The 19,847-nt window shown below is 41.8% G+C and overlaps 1 protein-coding gene across 3 annotated transcripts in view; it reads right to left on the reverse strand.

Annotated features, from left to right (window-relative positions):
* Positions 1 to 19,847, reverse strand: part of TCF20 (transcription factor 20) — a 96,523-nt gene that overhangs the window by 17,478 nt on the left and 59,198 nt on the right. For all 3 annotated transcript variants that reach the window (XM_069491484.1, XM_069491482.1, XM_069491481.1), the window contains exon 3: positions 146 to 239. In XM_069491484.1, coding sequence (XP_069347585.1) covers positions 146 to 239 — 94 coding nt within the window. The remainder of the gene's footprint in view (positions 1 to 145; positions 240 to 19,847) is intronic.

A 19,847-nucleotide genomic window follows, 5' to 3' on the forward strand; every position in this document is an offset into this window, starting at 1 on the left:
AGAGAGACAAAACAAAACAAAACAAAACAAAAACTATAAAGAAGGCAAAAAAGGAAGAGAATCAAACTGTATGTCCTAGCCTTTTGGATTCTGTATGTCTTAACCCTTCGGATGCTCTGGACAAAGCTGTGGGGTCCCATCTTACCTGCATCAATGGCACACGGGTAATGGTATCGGAAGGAGCAGCCTTTGTTGTAGCAGCCCAAGGTGGCGCCTGCCTCCTGGCAGTGGGAACATTTCTGAAAGGAAGGAAAAAGTCAGGCATGTCGGTATCCCAGATTCACCCCTCTCCTCCAGGTCCCCATTGGTTAGACCTCAGCAGCACGTGTCTCTGTGGTTAGAGGAATTTGTGGTGGCAGGATAGACTGGTCAATTTCTAACCGCCACTCACTGACCACACCATGGGAAGGGATCCAACAACGATGTTTTAGGCCAGGCCTCACACATGTTGTCAAATCAAACAGAACAACATAGCAGGGTGAGAAAAGCAATCCTACAGTGCATGTGTGAACATGCCAGAAGGTGGGGCATCCAGCCCGGCTCCGGTGTCCCCACCGTCCACATGCTCTGCTGGTCATTTCCTCACTGCTATTGTGAGCTGCATGCAGATCTTCCCTGTTTACTTATGCTGTGAAAATGTGGGGTAGGAGGAAAGGGTAAGGTAGTAGAATTATATATAAATCTTTTAGAATTAAAAGTGGAATCTGGTTTCTAGTTCTTATATTTGTAAGAAGACTTTATTTTATTTTTGATCTACTTACCCCAAATGCCCAATACATTTCCCTTTCAGAAAATATGGGTTCCTGTGTGCAAATGTTATTTTTATACCCGAATCTTATTTTAAATGCACTAGAAGACCTGCCACGAATTTCTAGCTAAGTGAGACATTTTTCTGTAATCCTTATATAGGCAGGTTTTCTTAAAGTGGGGCACATCTCTGTCATCCCTGTGATGTGGCTGCTGTGAGTGCGCATCCTGTCAGTATAAGAAACATGTGTCCTATCAACGACAATCATATTTGTAAAACACAACCACATGTGGCCCTACTGAGGAAGGATGCAGACTCTTCAGGTGGCGGAGGCACACCCAGATAAGACTAACAGGAAGATACAGACACTTGTTTCTGCGCCCATGAAAAATAAAAGTGCTCCCTAAGCAGTTACACCCAAGCTGGCTCAAGTCTCCCTAACGCCGATGCAGACAAAAAAACTACACTAACGCAGGAACTACAGGAACACTGAAGACCAAGTGCTTACCAAGAGTGAGGAGGGCTGCAGCAACTGACCTGGATTAACTCAGCCAGTCCTCTGAACTACCCCACCGGGTAGGTGCTCCTAACATTACAGATGAGATACATGAGGCACCAGAGGGAAAGTAACTTGGTTCCAGGTCAGAGCTAGATTGAGGCTGACCACGCCTGGCACCCTCCAGAGACAAATGGGGGCAGGAACAGGGCTGCAAGTCCTTCAAGAGCTTTGCCCTCCCCTCAGAACACCAAGATCCTTCTGGGTGCTGATAATCAGTAAACGTTTACCATGTGTCCTCACATCCTCGTTAAGAAAGGAGAGATCACTTGGCTTAGAGTAAACCAGGGACAGTTTGCAGCATTTCTGGCAGCCCTAGACTTTATCTACTTTTATTAGTGCCACAAAGCACCTTCAGGAAAAAGAAGAGTTGCCATCAATCTGAGGGAACAAAGTGTGGCCCGTCTACCCCTTTCTTGTTCCGGGAGCCACGGCCACTCTCAGCCATTCACAGGGCGTGCATTCCCAATTCCCTCCACCCTGAGGGGTGAGTCTCATTTAGTGGTGGCCATTTAGGAATGGGTGAGTCAAGCATTTCTGGTAGGAAAGCCTTCAGAGAAAGGGGCTTCTGCAAAAGTTTAGTCCTCTTAAAAAAGGATAAGAAGTCAGCACAGTGGTGTGGGTGCCTATAGTCCTAGCTACTTGGGAGGCTGAGGTGGGAGGATCACTTGAGGCCAGGAGGTTGAGACTAGTCTAGGCAATATAGCGAGACCCTCATCTCTTAATAAAAAAAGGGGGTGGGGTGAAGGGACAAGAGGGACAAACAGAGCATCTTCTCACTCAGCCTCTGTGAGGACTGCATGGTGGGATCTGTAGCAGCCATTGTATCACCACAAGGGGACAGTCTTGAAGACAAAGCCAACATGCTGAGGATGGCAGAGTGACAAGGAGAGACTTGGACCCACCCTACACCACCAAGCACTAAATCACCTGACCCCAGGGCCACCCCATCTCCAGACTTGTTACAGGAAACTTATTAATAAAAAAAGCCCAATAAAACCCATTGCAGTTTAATTTTATAACCTGCAGTCAAATATCCTAATTGATATAGGAAGAGATCTACTATTTGAGACACTGCTGTATAAACATTGAGTACGTAGGCTCTGGAACTTAAATAACTGCCTGGTAAGTGACTCCACCACTTTCTAGCTATACTTTCTTGGCCAAATTCCCAACCTTTGTTTCTTCAACAAAGGGACTCACCTCACAGAAATGTTCTGAGGGTTAAATGCATCAATCCAGGCTTAGAACAGTAGCTGGATCAAAAGTGCCAAGTAAATTTGACTAAAGATGAACACATGCCAGACTCACACCAGACATTCTGCACAGATCATCTTATGAGGAACACCTGTGACCAGACCTTGCCACCACCCTATTTTATAGGAAGGAGGAAAGATATGGAGCTTGGAGCTGAACAACGTCCATTTCCTTCCCACCTCAACTCAGCAACCAAGAAATCACATCTATAATGATGGTTGCTTCTTTCCATTAAAAAGCACGACTAATTTACTATGTTGCTTCCAAAGAAGAAAAACCCTGCTAGGTGTATCAGGGCCTTAGAGGAAGAACCTTTAAGCAGTTTAGTTCAGTGGTTCTCAAAGTGTGGTCCCTGGACCAGCAACATCAGCCTCACCGGAGAACTTGGTAGCAATGCCGACTTTTGGGTCCCACCTCAATCTGTGTTGTAACAAGTCCTCCAGGCCATGCTGATGCAAAGTGCAGTTTGAGAACCACTGGTCTAATTCAACTCCCCAACTTTTTAGATGTGGGAAAGAGACCCAGAGAGATATTATATGATGACTGGCTGAGCTAGGATTCCAGTTTTCCTGAGAGCTATTTAGTGCTTTCTCCACTATACTTCCATCTCCTACAGAGCAATCTATAGATCATGGGGTGTGGTAGGAAGAATTATGGCTTCCCAAAGATGTTCATTCAAATGTCCAGAACCTGTGACCTTAAATGGCAAAATAAAGTCTTCACATGAGATTAAGTTAAGGACCTTGAGATGGAAAGAGCATGCTAGATCATCCAGGTGGGCCAAATCTAATCACACGGGTCCATGAAAGCGAAGAACCTCTCCCAGAGGGAGCCAGTGTCACAGGCCTTAGGAAGATGTGATGATGGGAACAGGGTAGGAGAGATGCAATGCTACTGGCTTCGAAGATTAAAGAAGGCCATGAGCCAAGGAATCACATTCTTCCCTAGGGCCTCCAAAAAGGAACACAGCTCAGCCCACACTTTAGCCCAGTGAGACACCTATGTTGGACTTCTAACCTTCAAAACTGTAAGATAAAACAAGTTTGTGGTAATGTGTTTTAATAATGATAGAAAACTAATACATGGGGATTTCTCAAGAATCTCATAAGAGAAGTGACTGTTCATTCTCCTTTTACATTCTTCAAGGTAACACATTTCTCTCTCATGGAAACACCTACAATTTCATTCACTTTTCTTTCTTTCTTTCTTTTTTTTTTTTTTTGAGAAAGGATCTCACTCATTCTGTTGCCCAGGCTGGAGTGCAGTGGTGTTATTATAGCTCACTGCAACCTCAAACTCCTGGGGCTCAAGCAATCTTCTAGCCTCAGCCTCCCAAGTAGCTGGGACTAGAGGCATGTGCCACCACACTGGGCTAATTTTAAAATTTCTTGTAGAGACAGGGTATTGCGATGTTGCCCAGGCTGGTCTTGAACTCCTGGCCTCAAGGATTCTCCTGCCTCAGCCTCCTGAAGTGCTGGCATTACAGGCGTGAGCCACTGCACCCAGTCTCACTTTTCATTAGGCAAATTTTGACATCACAAGATCACTGAAGAAGGGACTCTGGGTCTGTCTTCAATGTCCTTTTTTTCTAGTTGAAGAAATAGAGGCTAAAGCAAAGGTACCTGCAGAGGATCACATAGGTAGTAACAGAATTTAAAACTTCAGCTTTTTTCTTCTGAACCTCAAGTTCAACATTCTTCATAGCATACTCTGATCCCTTTTAGTCCCCTTCATTCCCTCAACTGCCCAACATTTGAAAAGTACTTCCTAAGTGCCAGGTGCTGAAGACAGACTATAAAAACTTATCTCTATAATATCTTCTCTGTTCTCCTCTTCTATCAAAAAAAATCAATACCTAGGCTAGTACCATTTCCAATTAGATTTTTATTCTTTCCTTTTTGCCTGAAGAAACTATTTATACTAACATTCTCCTATACTGCAAATAATATAATGAAGTCACTGCACAGCTAAATGTCTTTTGTTTTTAACTACACTGTTACTATAGGTTTAGCAATATTCACTCCTAGGAGAGCTAAGTCCACACAACACTACTCCCATGCAAAATGAGACACAGTGGGAGCTTCAAGCATGGTTTTTAAACTAAGATATATTTTTCAAACAAGCAACAGCCCGAACTTCTGATGACAGAATGATCTTTTAATAGTGAATTTTCCATTTATTAAGGAGGGGAATAAAAGCTATTTTTTAAGAAACTCAGACAAGAATCTTGTACTTCTTGGTACTATAAACTTGAGAAATAAATTATAAAATGTATTATTAGTTTTTGGGCATGTTTAAAGTGGCCAGACACCCAACCTGAACCTTTCACCAGTCCCTGTCTCAGAGGCAGGGCTTGATGACTTGAGGTGGCAAACTACAGGGGCTGAATCAACTAAGAGCCTTATTTGAGGGATGCTACAAGGGAGAAGTCTACATGCTTCTTTATTCACAGAAAGGCTCTTTCCTATGAGATGTAACAGGGACCTGAATAATCACTCTGTTTAACGAGCACCTCACAGCAGCCTCAGAGCGCCAAAGCATTTGGGTCAGAGTATTATTGTTGCATCGATGACGATGGGTTCTGTCCAAGCCTTGTAGATCACACACTTTGCCACTGCTGTGCCCTGGATGGCTTTTATCCACCACTGCACACACTTTTGCTCATGCTTACAGTATTTAGTTATTCATGTCCATCCATCTCCCCTAAACTGTGAGATTCATTCTTGCCTCCCCAGGGCCTGGCACACTATAAATGTGGGCTGATGGAATGAATGCAATGTCTGACAAATTTGAGAGCTTGGAGACAACTAATGAGGATACTTTTCAACATGAGTTAAAAAGCTGATGCTGGTAGAGCTTGGAGAATGTGGACAAGACATGTGTTAATTTTTGGCCACCAGCAAGAGATTTTTTTCCCTTTTAATTATGCCTCCTGTATCTAGGACAGAAGCCTCTGCCGTCCTAGCTATGTACGCCAACTATGTGGCAGCAATCAGGTCTATACACAAGGAGCTACTCTTTAAGGGCCTGGGAACGTCTTCCTTTTATGCAACGCTGCATCCTATCAATCTTCTTTCAAGTGCACTTCAAGGTGTTGGTCAAAGCAATACATGTTTTGATCTTTGCTTCCTTAAAGCTAGCCAATCTCCTTATGTTTCCCACGAAAGCTCCTGAAACTGGCTTCATCATTTTGCTGCTTGCCATTCTCACAAAGAATTGGGGGGCAGGCTCTGGCACCAGCCTCTGGGACCTGCACTAGATAGAGACTAGTACCACCGAGGCTTCTCAGCCAACCTCTGAGAGCCAGAGAGATGTCAGTTCTTTTCAGGTCCATTTCTTTCAATGCTACTCAAGGTGTATAGTGCACAGATTTCAAAGCTGCACTTATGTCCCACAGCTGCCCCAGTGCCAATTTTAGATACTAAAACCATGAAATATACATTTTAATAAATTCTGGTGATACCAGCATGAAACATCAGCCAGCCATTAACTAGCTAAAGCCTAATCATGTATACTTAAAGACTCAAGTTCCAGGTTTGACTGGTTTTCAGAATAAATGTGGATGGTCTACTATAAATATTATCCAAGTGTCATGTAGCACATGGCTAATGGGGAAAGAAACTGGGGGTGTCAACACATGCATGAAAGCCGAAAGTTACATCAATTTTATCATCTGTAAAATAGGTATAACAATATTTGCTTTGCCTTCCTCTTAATGTTGTTATATGAAATAACTGTGAAAGTGTTTCATAAACTAGAAAGTTGATTTATGAATTTTTTTTTCCCTCCTGGAATATTGCCTGAAACAAGCAGACCCTAGGTGGGCCTGTCACAGTTGTTTATAGTTCCCCTATGTTTCAATAGCAGTTCATCTCCAAGGGTGTGGATGGTCAGTTCTTGAACAAATCTCCGGACACTTCACCTCTTAGCTACTATTTACCAGTACTTGCACTATATTTTCCCTAGATTCTTCTATCCTTGACCAATGCAGATTAACAGGAACTATTTTTGAAGTTTTCTGACATATTTTGCATTGGGAGGGAAGGTGTTAAATGGGGACTAAAGCTACACATAACTGCATACAAATTAAACACTACCAGGAGTTCAAAAGCATTGAAAATCACTCAAAAAGAGGCATACTGAGCATAACTAGAATGAGAAAAAGTGCCCCAAAGGCTTGCCTACTGCACTCCACAGACACTGCCCTGTATGTTAGGTGGTGAGCAGACTTGGGCATGGTGACTCCTTTGCTGCCTGCAGCAGTCATCTGCCACGTGCTCCTAGCCACGGATCTCCCAACCTGTTCCCACTCACATTAGAATAATCTAAAATAATCGACTGCAGCTGACTCTGGACCCGCTACTGCCACATGGGTTTGAGACCCAGCTGATGGTACTGGTCTTCACAACACACCTAGAGCCTAATAGCACATCATCTTTGCCTCTTGGGACACAGTCATCTGTTTCCCACCGTACTCGCACAAACTTTCTTTAATCTGATCACCTTTCAGATATAATCTGAAATAAAATTGTCCATTTAGACCCCCTTTCTGCTCTCATAAAACCCCCAACCAAAAAGTAGTTCTGCTGTTGACCCTGAGAAGTATCTGTTTCTTGAAAGCCTTTCAAATCACATTATAAATATAACAAGTGTCTCTGTGGCTGAGTGGGGGATGGGTGGTGGCTGGTCCTGGAGAGGTGCAAAATGCACAGAAAGCATGACCAAGGTCAAAATCTCTGAGCACAGCTGCTTTGGCAGCCTCTCCCAGCTGGATCCCTGGCTTCTGTTTTGATCCATGAGGAAAGCCTGTTGCCTTAATTCCCTTCTTAGTGTCTTTGTACCCACAGGTGGGACCAGCCTGCCTTGTAGTTTACAGTGAAGTTATGATGCTCTGAATCAGGTTAGAAGGCTTGGGATTAAATGATTTTTTTCCTTCAGTAATAATGTCCTTCCTTCCTTGTCTTCCTATGCTTCATCTGCCAAACAGAGGACACCAGAATTTAGCCACAACCTTGAGCAGATAAAGAATATATTTAGAATACACATAGCTTTATACAATGGATTTGTTCATTTTATCATTCAGCAAACAAATAATGAAAGGTTAATATGTCTACGACGCAAATGGGAAAGGATTTTTCTCTAAAAGATTCTATTACATACACCTTTTTTATTGTTGCTGCTTTAAAAATTCAGATTTTCACACGTTAGGTATGTTGAAAGTAAGGTACATCTGTTGTACTGTGAAGGCAATCACTCACTAACAAAGGACAAAAAGCCAGGCTGGTGCTTATTTACAGAATCATGAAATCCAGTTCATTCTATTGAACATAAAGAAAGCGTTTTGACTTCCTAATGAGCTGTTTTATGGGACTTTTGATTTGCCTTATTAACATGTCCATTTTGGCTCCATAGCATAAAACTGCAATGTTTAGAAAGTGGAAACAGGGGTTGGACAAAAACTAACAAGAACTCGACCAGTCTGGTCTTTCTCAGCTCAGTTTTCTCCATGTGGGTTTCTCTAAAAGTTGTAAGAGACTGAATGATCAAGGTGCCTTTTATTCTCAATGGTCTTTCTTTTAATATTTAAGTTTTGTCATGAGTTGGTAGCATCAACTTCAGAGTATAATAATCTTTTCTTTTTATTCATTCAACAAATTATTATTGGATGCCTATGTGTAGGGCTGAAACGGGGAGTCAAAGTTCACCTAGTATCTGCCCTCAGGAAACTCACAGAATCTTATGACGGTAAAGCAAAACCTAAACCAAAACCTAAACTGTGATGTAAACAGTACTTCAGAGCTTAGAGGTGATGTCTCCAACCTAGTTACAGAGGTCAGGAAAGCATTCTTGAGGGAGTGTTGCTCTTACCAAGTTGTGAAGAATGAGAGCTACCCAGGGGAAAGGGGAACAAACTGCCTCGTGGAGGGATAAGCACGTGGGGTGCAGGAGACTGACAATGGAGCAGGATTCTGAAGAGGTGGGGAGCCCATGTGCAGGAACCTGGAGTCAACAAAGGCTGTTGTTGGGTTAGGGATGACGGGAAAAGTGTAGGTATTGGTGGATATGCAAACAAGAGGCTGCATTTAGATACTTTGGAGATAAAACTGACAGGACTTCATGACAGACTGCCGTATGATAGGCTGCAATGAGCCACAGTGTCTGGTGGTGTAAATGGGCACAGTGGAAGGGGAGCCCTCTGAGGAGTGGGGAACCTGCAGCCTCAAGGCCACATGTGGCCCTCCAGATCCCCAAGTGCGGCCCCTTGACCGAATCCAAACTTCACAGAACAAATCCCTTTATTAAAAGGATTTTTTGGGTAAAATTTGGATTCACTCAAAAGGCCGCACTCAAGGATCCAGAAGGCCACATGTAGCCCCAAGGCCGCAGGTTCCCCACCCCTGCCAGAGGCTTGGGGTACTAGCACAACAGGATTCTGATGAGGTAAGCACACGTGTCATCTGCTCTAAATGCAACTTTCCCTTAGAAACATTTTATTTGCAGAACAGAATGTTTTGGATTTACAGCAAAATCTGAACTGGCATGGTCAGGAATAAGTTTAATTTCAAATGACATTTTCTGGGTAACTGAAGGTAAAGCTAGAAACTATAAAACAGCTATCCTCCTGTTTCAGTAAATAGCTCAGCATTTTTAATTAAACAGATTATTTCCCATTGCCTTAGAGTTGATTCTATACTAAGAGTATCCTTGTAAGACACTAGAAGAGACTAGGCTTTATCAAAGTAACTCTAGCATACAACCTAGAACTTGCTTTTTACAATAAATCCCTGCTAGCAAGCTTTTCTCCATATCATTTTGTTTCTCCTAAAGCAGAGGGCAGAAAAAAAAATCCAGTCAATGAAGTGTTTGATTTAGTTTAACTGACATTTACTGTATGTGCCTTCTTTATATTCAGAGGGGTATCTTTCTTGGTTTCTACCCCAAAAACATAGGCAGGCTAAAAACAGACACGGACATGAAATGAGAAAAACGGAGAGAAAGCTGAGGTAGAAAGGAAGTTCTCGGAGTTCTTCACTGGAGCACAGCTGTCCATCATACAAGCTGCTGTGGAGGCAGAATAGCAGCAGAGTTGCTCCTGGAGACAGCAAGAGAACCATGCCTGGCTCTAACTAGCACTAGCCACAGGGGTTTGGGCAAGTTAGTTTCTTTTAGTCTTGATTTCCTCAACAGCACAAGGGAATTTAGGGAGTAGTGCTGGCGGGAAAAGGGCAGGGGATCTTTTGTTATTTAAGGATATACCTATGATTGCAAAAACCTGAACATGCTTAACAAAAAAGGAAAAGAGTATTTTTAAAAGGACATTTAGAACATTCCTAAGACACTATAAAAATAGAAGGGAAAAAAGAGTACCAGTAGCAATCCCTAGTCATTTTCTCTTACTTTCCACTCCCACGTGGAATGGACGGTCCCCTGAACTGTAGGCTCTCTGGGCTCATCTGTAAGGCTACAGGCAGCAGCAGAGACATCCAGGAGGAACTAACTTTTAAAACAATCTGCTACTGGTGATTAAACCAAACCCAGCTATGTTGCTGCTTACACTCCTTTTGGATATTTATCATTGTTTATTTAGAGCAATTTTACAGGTCAGGCACAGCATTTAATCATTTATCCCCCACCCTCAGCTATCTGTTTTCATATGCATACTTTACTGACGAAAATGTTCTATCAACATGTGAGAATGTGGCAGGGTACTAGTACTTGCTGTGGGTCTTAAATGTTCTATAATTCCCAAACTCTAATTCTCATGGGTTTTCAGCTTTCAGGTTCAGCAATAATAAATTTAGGGAGACAAAACAAACCAATATAAAGCAACTTAACAAATAAAAACGACCTCCTTGCCACAATTTAAAACTATTCTTCATCCCCCTTCTAGATTATTAAAGCAAAACTCAAGAAGGCTTGGTTTAATCATTTTTCCCTTGCACAAAATGTATACATATTGTTTGTTGTAATGTCAATACATATTCTCATAACTCAGAAAGACAACACAGGTTTCACTAATGATGTTTCTTTGGACTAAGCAGACTTGCTTTTTTTCTCTGAAACAGTGTGCATTTTATCTTATCCAGAGGTGTATACACTCCATTAAAATAATTCTAATCTGAGGGTTTCTTTTACAGCCCCAGAAGAAAACTGTGCGACTTTGCTGAAAACATTATGTATTTTGTCTAAGGAAGTTGTCCATTCTAAGAAGAAAAGGGACTTGTGCCCTTTAAGAAGAAAGGAAGAGTACAGAATGCTAGAGTCCAGGACCAGGTTTAAGCCAGTGATTAGCACTTTTCCTCTGAATAAGAGCAGAGAACCTGAGAAAAGGCTGAACCCAGCAGGAGCCTGAGCCCTGCAGCAGCCTGTGAAAAAGAAAGAGAACAGCTTTTCCTCTAAACACCGACAGATGAAAAATGCTTTATAGACAAGAGTTTAAAACATTGAAATTTAAGTTGCACAAGATCATGTACTGGCTTATTTTTATTTTACCCTTTGCTCAAACAGTGGATTAGCTTACAAAGAGAAATGATTACAATTTGTGCTTTCTGAATCTAAAGAGGCATCTTTTTAAAGAAATTACCCTCCTGGGAAGTGACTCTTGGTATAAGAGCTGCTTCTCTCCATGGCTCATCCTACCCAGGAGTTGGGTCTGTGCTTCCAGAAAGCCAATTACTGGAAGCTGCTTATTCACGAGGCACCCTTACTGAAATGTTTACAGTTTCAGCAGCAGAAATGACAAACTTGCTGCCACAATAGGATTCCTTTAACAAGATTTCAAATCTGTGAAGATCATACTGAAATGGAAATCTTCAAAGCTGTTCCAAATACTTGGCTGTGGAGGTCTTTCTACTGCCATTTGTAAGTTCCCCTTTCTTGCCTAGATCCTCACCAGCCTTCTCATCTGTCCCTCTTCCCAAATAGGTTGTCCAACTCTACTCCTGAGGGTGGTGAGTTTTTCAAGGGCAAGGGCAGCCTGACAAAAGAGATAGCATAGGCATATTTAGGAGGTACAGAAAGGAACTTTAAAAAACCAGGATGTTTTGGCATACTTAAGCTACTGCCAGTGCAACTGTCTACAGGGTCACTGGTCCCTATATCCTAAGACCGTGCCCCCAACACCTCAGCTAGGCTTCAGTGGGGGCCACTTAATGAGGTGATAATGTAGTAAGACACACCCTCACAGCACATGTCAGGTCACTCTCATTCTCATAGATCATGCTTAATCTGGGGCCTTTTCTTCCTGCACACCTTGTACTGGAAGGAAAAACTTGGTCCAAATCTAGAATGAAAATTTTGGCATCCAGATCTATGACTAGCTTATGAACCCTGAGTTTTCAGAGTTGATTTTAGCATTTCACAAAGTATGACTCTATGTCACCTGCACCAGCATCATCCAAAGCTTGTGTTAAAAATGCAGACGGAGGGCACCACTCTAGGAGAGGCTGTGTGGGCAGCATTCCAGGTGTTTCTTATCCTCAAGAAAGTTTAAGAACTATTGGTTCAAACCACCTTTATAGATATGAAAATCTTATTCTTCATTTCTGTCTTAGAAGATTACTGCCAGAGTAGGAAGATACTCAGCAAGAATTCAATCCTTACTTCAACAGAAAAGATAAGGGAGACTTGCAAGTAACATGACCAAGATTAGAAATCTGGAATAATTTCAGTATATCTCCTCCCCCACTTCCAATTTTGTTAGGACAGATCTGTTAGGACAGATCTCATTTATCCACCAACCTGACCAGGTAGTCAGTCAGTTATCATCCCCATTTTATAGGTTAAGAAATTGGGCTGAGAGGCTAAGTAACATTAAAGTTCTCCAAAAAGCCAATACCTACTAAGGTTTGAACAAAGGATAAAACGAGATCTACAAGATTCTGTAATCATTCCCCTTTGCTAACAATCTCAACAATCTCTAGTGTCATCAAAGACCGATGATTAGGTAAACCCAGGAGCCCCCTGTGCTCTCTCCTCATGGTCCTTGTCTCTGGGCAACATGGGCAGTGCATAGTGGTTATGTGATGAAAAGTGGTTCCATCACAGGGGTTTTCTTCCATGAGTGAGATTAGAAAGAAGCCAAAAGCAGAAGATGAGATTAGGGAAATTATCAAAATTGCCTGAAAACATATCAATGACTTTCGAGACCAGCCTGAACAGGAATGAGATCCCCATCTCTACTAAAAATAGAAAAAAATCAGCTGTATGTGGTGGCACGTGTCTGTAGTCCCAGCTACTCAGAAGGCTGAGGCAGGAGAGCCGCTTGAGCTCAGGAGTGTGAGGTTGCAGTGAACTATGATGATGCTACTGCACTCTAGCCTGGGCAACAGAGTAAGACTCTGTCTTGGGGTGGAGGAGGGGGGAAATAAATATATATATGAATATAAACAAATGACTAAGGGATTTCAGAGTTCCCAAGTCAAATTAAGGAGCAGAGGGCAACAATTGGTGTTTGCTGGTCACCCCAGAGCTCCCTGAGGGGCCATGGGGAAAGTGTGTGTGTGTGGCTGGACCATTTCCTGGAGTTTTCTAGAACTAATTTGGAAGGTCTTGAACGTAGGAATCTTCTAAAGCTGAGCAACAAGATCTTGTTAGCATATTCACTTTATATGGAACTCTCTTTTTACCCTAAAGGAGGGATAGGATGAGGTGGGTCTGGGAGAATAGAATGCTGGGTCAGCAATCAGTGAGATGCCACTGCTGCGAGATGATTCTCTTTAATAAGGAGAGTTTTGGCAGCACTGCTAATAGCCTTGTTGGCCAGGAGGTGAAGCTGAAGCACCAGTAGTTTCAGATACCTATCAACAACCATGGCACGCCATGGCTGCCCTGCACGATACCCCGTAGTCTCTACTGTAGATGCTTGACATATAACCACCTACCCTGATGTGCTGCAGTGAAGGATCAAGTCGTCTCTTGGAGGGTACCTGGTCCACAGTGAGTGGACTAAATGACTCTGCTTTCACCTGGAAGGGGTGCAGGGGGAGGGAGGTAGTGCCACTGAGAGAGCCAGGCGAAGGGGCTGTTCAGAGTAGAGAATTAAGAGTGTGCTCTTGGTGGATTTTGAGTTTTAGAGGGCATGGTGGAAGGGCTAAAGGAAGCTGGAAGGTGTGAATCTTGACATGTCATTCACTCTTCAAATCCCCCAAGGCAATCCAATAGTGGCAGATCCCAGTGCTTACACAGACCCACAGCATCCAGAGGCCATGGCCACACAATACTTATACAAGTGCTCATCTAGACTGAGCTAGAGCTGCTCTTAGATGCAAGAAACTACCCACTAGAAATTCGTTCATTCTGAAATGGTTATATTGCACTTGGATGTCTAGGAGGGAAGCATCTTAGACTTAACATGAACAAAATACAACTCCCGTTCTTCCTCTAGGATTTCCTGCCTCAAGAAATGGTACTACATTCATCCAGTGTCGACTCACATTTTTGTCCCAAAAGGCATACACTTAAAATACATGAACAACAAAACCTTGCACAGATGCCCTCTATAATGAAGACAGAACTTGTCCCCAGTATGCTATGCCTCACAAAGAACCACAAGGATAAGGAATTAAGATTATTGCTGGTTGTCCATCTCTCATCCTTTAATTTTTTCCCTCAAACTGTAAAGTTGCATATAGAAATAAATGCCACTCAATTTCATGACCAAAACACATTTTAACATCCCTTCAATTCTTTTACATAGATTAAAATTCTAATCAGCATTTTCACGAATTATTTCCAATATTATACACGTTTAAAAATACGTAATTTAAATGGCATCCAAAGCCCACCTACTACCAGACATTACATTGCTTATGTATCTCTTTAAGAGAGAGTCTACCAGCCACCCTATAGGTTCACCCTATACTGACCACCCCCATGCCAGGCACTAGGGTGAGCCCTTGGGGAGCTAATCTGGTGAGGAAGACCATCAGGTAAGTAGTCGCACTGAGAACAGGTCTAGCTTAGCTCAGATGAGCACCTGTACAAGAACTGAGAGGCCATGGTCTCTGGATGCTGTAGTTCTGTGTAAGCACCAAGAAGTTGCACTTACCTTGGGCAAGGCGAAGGATGAGTCAGTAAGGCCTCAGAGGCCTGCCCTGCCGGGTCATGAGGAAGTTGGACCTGCCACTATTGGAGTGACTTGGGGCACTTGAAGAGTGCATGCTAAGTGGTGTAACAGGTAAAATGGGAGTGCTGGAACAGCACTGGCTGCCTGGGGACAATGGGACAGGTGAGCTGGTTTTAAAATCAACGTGCTTTTCATCAATAATAGTGGATTAAATGCCCAGGCCTGCTGTGAGGAGAAGGGAGGTGCAAAGTCTTGTGCCAGCAAACAAATGCATTTCATTTTTCAAAGCATCAATATATTTTTATTCCTTAGGTAAGGAACTCTGCCTAGAAACAAGCAAAAAGAATCATTTGTCAATTATCCTACTGCTTATCCTAATTAACTACGATATTATCCTAGCAAACCAGCTGTAATTAGTTTTTGTATGGAAAAAACCAAAATAACTTCCAAGCAAACCAGAGGCCTTCTTTACCTGACCCAAATGAATCAAGATTTAAACTTCACAGTTTTCAAAGTCTGGAACCACCTGGCACCTCCAAGGAGCCAGCTACAATGAACATCCCCCTGAGATTTTTTTAAATGAACATGCATTGGCCGGGCGAGGTGGCTCATACCTGTAATCCTAGCACTCTGGGAGGCCGAGGCGGGTGGATCGCTTGAGGTCAGGAGTTTGAGACCAGCCTGAGCAAGAGTGAGACCCCATCTCTACTAAAAATAGAAATTATATGGACAACTAAAATATATATGTACAAAAAATTAGCCAGGCATGGTGGCACATGCCTAGTAGTCCCAGCTACTCGGGAGGCTGAGGCAGTAGGATCGCTTAAGCCCAGGAGTTTGAGGTTGCTGTGAGCTAGACTGACGCCACGGCACTCACTCTAGCCCGGGCAACAGAGTGAGACTCTGTCTCAAAAAAAAAATAAATAAATGAACATGCATTTTACTAGAAACCCTTCCATTAGCTGCTCAGTAAAACATGTAAGAGAGATGAAATGCCTCTAAAGCTCAACAATGTCACTGCAACCAGGTCCCATTCCCATCAGAAGGCACTAGCACCACTTCAGACTTGAGTTGGAAATTTGTTATTCTGTTGACCTTGGTCTTGTCCATCTGCTTACATGGCAGTTCTTCAGTTCTATTTTCATAAGGCACCTTAATTGACAGCAGTATGCTGCCAACATTTTCAAATTAAGTGTTAGCTCAAGTGCATATAGCAAAATGAGTCCACTGTACCTGGTTTACTGGGACAGGGTAATATAGTGCTGAATATTCTCTTCAGTTTGGTTTTTACCCAGTAAGCTTAGTGACAGGAATACATCTTTACTACACCAACATACGAGGACATTTTCTAAGGCTGACACCAGCCAAAATATTTATTTCCTTTAAGACTGTATCAACTCAAAAGCCTCTAGGAGTAGTTTAGTGCCCACCAAGGAGGCTACTTGGTTTCCAGCAGAGTTACTTTTATCCTTAACAGTCCTCTGTCATCGTCCAATCTATAGACAAAAAACTTTAAGAGCTCTACTAATCCTTCATTCAGGGGCACTCTGAAGAAAGGAGGTCTACACATCTGAATTTTCCAGACAAAGTTATTCAGATTAGGAAAAGTATGTACAGAAAAACACAAATTGAGGAGAAATAATTCCAAATTGGTAATTAATGGACATTAAACACAAAATTAACAGGGAATAATATCACTAATAAAAGAAATAAAATTAAAAGAAGAAACATTTAAAAAGAAGATCTAATGCCATCAAAGTTGCAGTAAAATGTAGGCTTCCATGTCCTTATGGATGAGCATACCTTGGTATGACCGTTTTTTGGTTAAACCACAAGACAATGCTTTATCAAAAACCGTAACAATGTTTGCACTTTTTGACCTAGCAGTTCAACAGCTGGAAAATTTTCTCTAAATAAAGGTCCAAGAATAGCCATGTTTAGTGCTGCATAAATAGTAAATTAACTGGAAACAACCTCAAAATTGAGAAGTATGACACTTGGATAAATTGCATTACACCCATATTAAACTAAAAAAAAAATCACAGAATATGAAAATTAAAATTACAAAATGAAGTGAAAGAAGCAACACACAGACTGTATCTATAGTGTAATTAATGATGGAGACTTACTAGGTTTGAGTCCTGGGCAAGTTCCTCTCTGGACCTGTCTCCTCATCTAGAGTGTGATGAGACCCACCACAGAGGGTTGTTTTGAGGTTTAAGTGTGATGATTCATGTACAGTGCTTAGAAAGCACTCAATGTGTGTTAGCAGTCATTAAAGTCATCCCTAGTATCCGTGGGGGATTGGTTCAAGGACCTCCCCTAATACCATACTCCATGGATACTCAAGTCTCTGATATAAAATGGCACAGTATTTGCATATAACCTGTACAACCCCCTGTATACTTTAATCTCTAGATTACCTATAATACTTAACACAAGGTAAATGCTATGCAAATAGCTGTCATATTGTATTGTTTGGGGAAGAGGAAAAAAGTCTGTACATGTTCAATACAGACATAGTATTTTTGATCCTCAGTTGGCTGAATCCACGAACGTGGCATCTATGGCTAGGGAGGGCTAACTGTATTATATAACTGTATCTAGTAAAATAATGATACGGACTAAATCTAGAAAAGAGGCAAATGTGTTGGGTTATCAGGATTGTGACTTTCTTTTACTAACAGTTCCATTAGTTTCACAATATGAATAATATTTTTATTTAATATGTAATTCCTTTATAAAAGATATTTCATCTTTTTTATGACTCAGGAGTACAACCATGAACCTCAACCACCATTACTGGGCCAGGCACCTCATCTAGACCCTACGGCCAAGATGTCTTTTCCCACCTTTCCTGTCACTTCCTGTGAATGGAGTGACAATCTGCACTTCAGAGCCATTTGACTAGAGAGTAAAATGCATGCGTTTTGTCAAGCTTCAATTCAAAGGCCTTAAGCTGCATTTGGAAATTCCGAGAAAATGGGGTGCTACTGTGAACAGTGTTTTTTTTTTTTTAGGCCCATAAAAATGTTTCATATCAGCTCTTTCTTGGTGTAATTAAATGCAGTCTTGGTTTTCTACTATGTTGTCGATATCTTGGGAAAATTAATTAAAGGCAAAACCAGCAAATTAACCCTTCTGTTTCCCCTTCTAATTGTATTTTAGGCAATCATTATAATAATAGCTTAATTTCTTTGATATTTTTTCAAGGTTTTCTGCATGTGATTTTTTAAAAAAACATGACACAAACTTCATGATTTTCTATTTTTCTCTCCATTTTCTTTCAATTTGGATTTAAAGTTTATCAGTTTTACATTTATTTGAAAAGCTGAATAAAAATCATCCAGTCTTTATTTAAAAAAATACTGTACTAGAATCTAGTGCTGACTGACTAAACATGTATATTAGACTGAACTACCTTTACACCTAATATTTTCTTCTGTCTACTACACATTAACTGCAAATCTAAATTTCTTCCTTCCTTCTCTTCCTCAATCCCCTTCTGTCATTGGTGTCTCAACCCCTCTACTCTATCCACTGACTTGCTTGCTGAGCTAGAAACCACAGCTTCATCCTTGACCTACTCCTCTTTTCTCTACCTGTACAACTGATCAGTGTTTAAATCCTGTCAACTATGAAGTCAAAAATAGTTACTCAAATCTGTCCCTCTTTCTGATTCCCTTTTCCATTAGGTACTCAGTCCTTTATCAACTCTTGTACAAATTAATCCCACAGCCTCTAGACTGATCTGCTTGCTTCTCATCTCTCCCTACTTCTTTCCTGAGTTTCCTTTATAAAACACAAATCTGTGTGATTTACATGCTTAGAAACGGCTGGTGGTTTTGCACTGCCCCTAAAGTAAAGACTAAATCCTTCAAATACAATAGAGCACTCTGGAGTTCACATATTCTTTGTATACTAACTATTTGGGGAGGGAAGTAGAGTGCTGTAGGAAAGTATTTGCTGTGGGTGTATAACACAAACTCAGAATTCTTAATTATTGTGGGTCTCCCCTGTAAGTGCAGACCTGTCAAAAAGTTTACTTAAAAAAAAAAAAAACACATTGTACCCCCACAATATGCTGAAGTAAGAATAAAAACACCAACTTTATTTATTTTGAGACAGAGTCTCATTGTGTTGCCCGGGCTAGAGTGAGTGCCGTGGTGTCAGCCTAGCTCACAGCAACCTCAAACTACTGGGCTTAAGCGATCCTACTGCCTCAGCCTCCCAAGTAGCTCTACAGGTATGGCCACCATGCCCAGCTAATTTTTTCTATATATATTTTTAGTTGTCCATATAATTTCTTTCTATTTTTAGTAGAGACGGGGGTCTCACTCTTGCTCAGGCTGGTCTCGAACTCCTGATCCTCCAGCGATCCACCCCCCTCGGCCTCCCAGAGTGCTAGGATTACAGGTGTGAGCCACCGCGCCTGGCCAAAACACCAACTTTATTATTAGGCAGACTCTTAACTTTGGCCTTAACTTTTGACCATCAAAAATTTACCAACTCACAAGACTTTTACTTTATGTGCAAGGCAAATTTTATTCCCTTCCCTTTGCCTTCTCTCCTTTGAATTCCTGAAAGTGTCCACGTTGGCTGATACTATTTCTTAAGACATAAACTAATACTGTACCTGAAATACTCTATACCCTGTCGCCCCTCCCAAACTTGAGTTTCCCACAAGAGTAAAAATAAGGAGAAAATATTTCATATGCAGAACAATTTTTCTATCAAAGAGAGTAAGTTCTGAAAACTCCCGGGAAGATCCACTAACTGCACTAGGATGGAACTATCATACAAGCTACAGCTTCCCGAGTGAGCTTACTAATAAGGAACACATCTTCACTAAGAACGTGTGAGGACACTGTCTGAGGGCAGACACCAGCCCACAGGATACATTTTCCTTTAAAACCACCTCCACTGCTGAAATGAGCCAAACATTTCTCTAAGCACTTTCCAAAGAGTAACTCATTTAATGCTCCTAACAACCCTCTTTACAGTAGGTGCTGTCAGTTTTCCTGTTTTGTAGATGAAGAAAATGAAGCACAGAGGTTAAGTGACTTGAGCAAGTGACCCAGCAAGGAAATGGCCAATGCTGGAATTCACACAAAGCAGTGTCACACCAGGCCTCTCACCCAGGCCTCCACACTGCATAGCTGTAGAACAAAATGGCAAAAAGCCACAGAGGTGAGGAAGACCTTTGAGGCCAAGTATTA

The sequence above is a fragment of the Eulemur rufifrons genome, chromosome 16 (genome assembly GCF_041146395.1).
Source record: "Eulemur rufifrons isolate Redbay chromosome 16, OSU_ERuf_1, whole genome shotgun sequence".
NCBI lineage: Eukaryota > Metazoa > Chordata > Mammalia > Primates > Lemuridae > Eulemur > Eulemur rufifrons.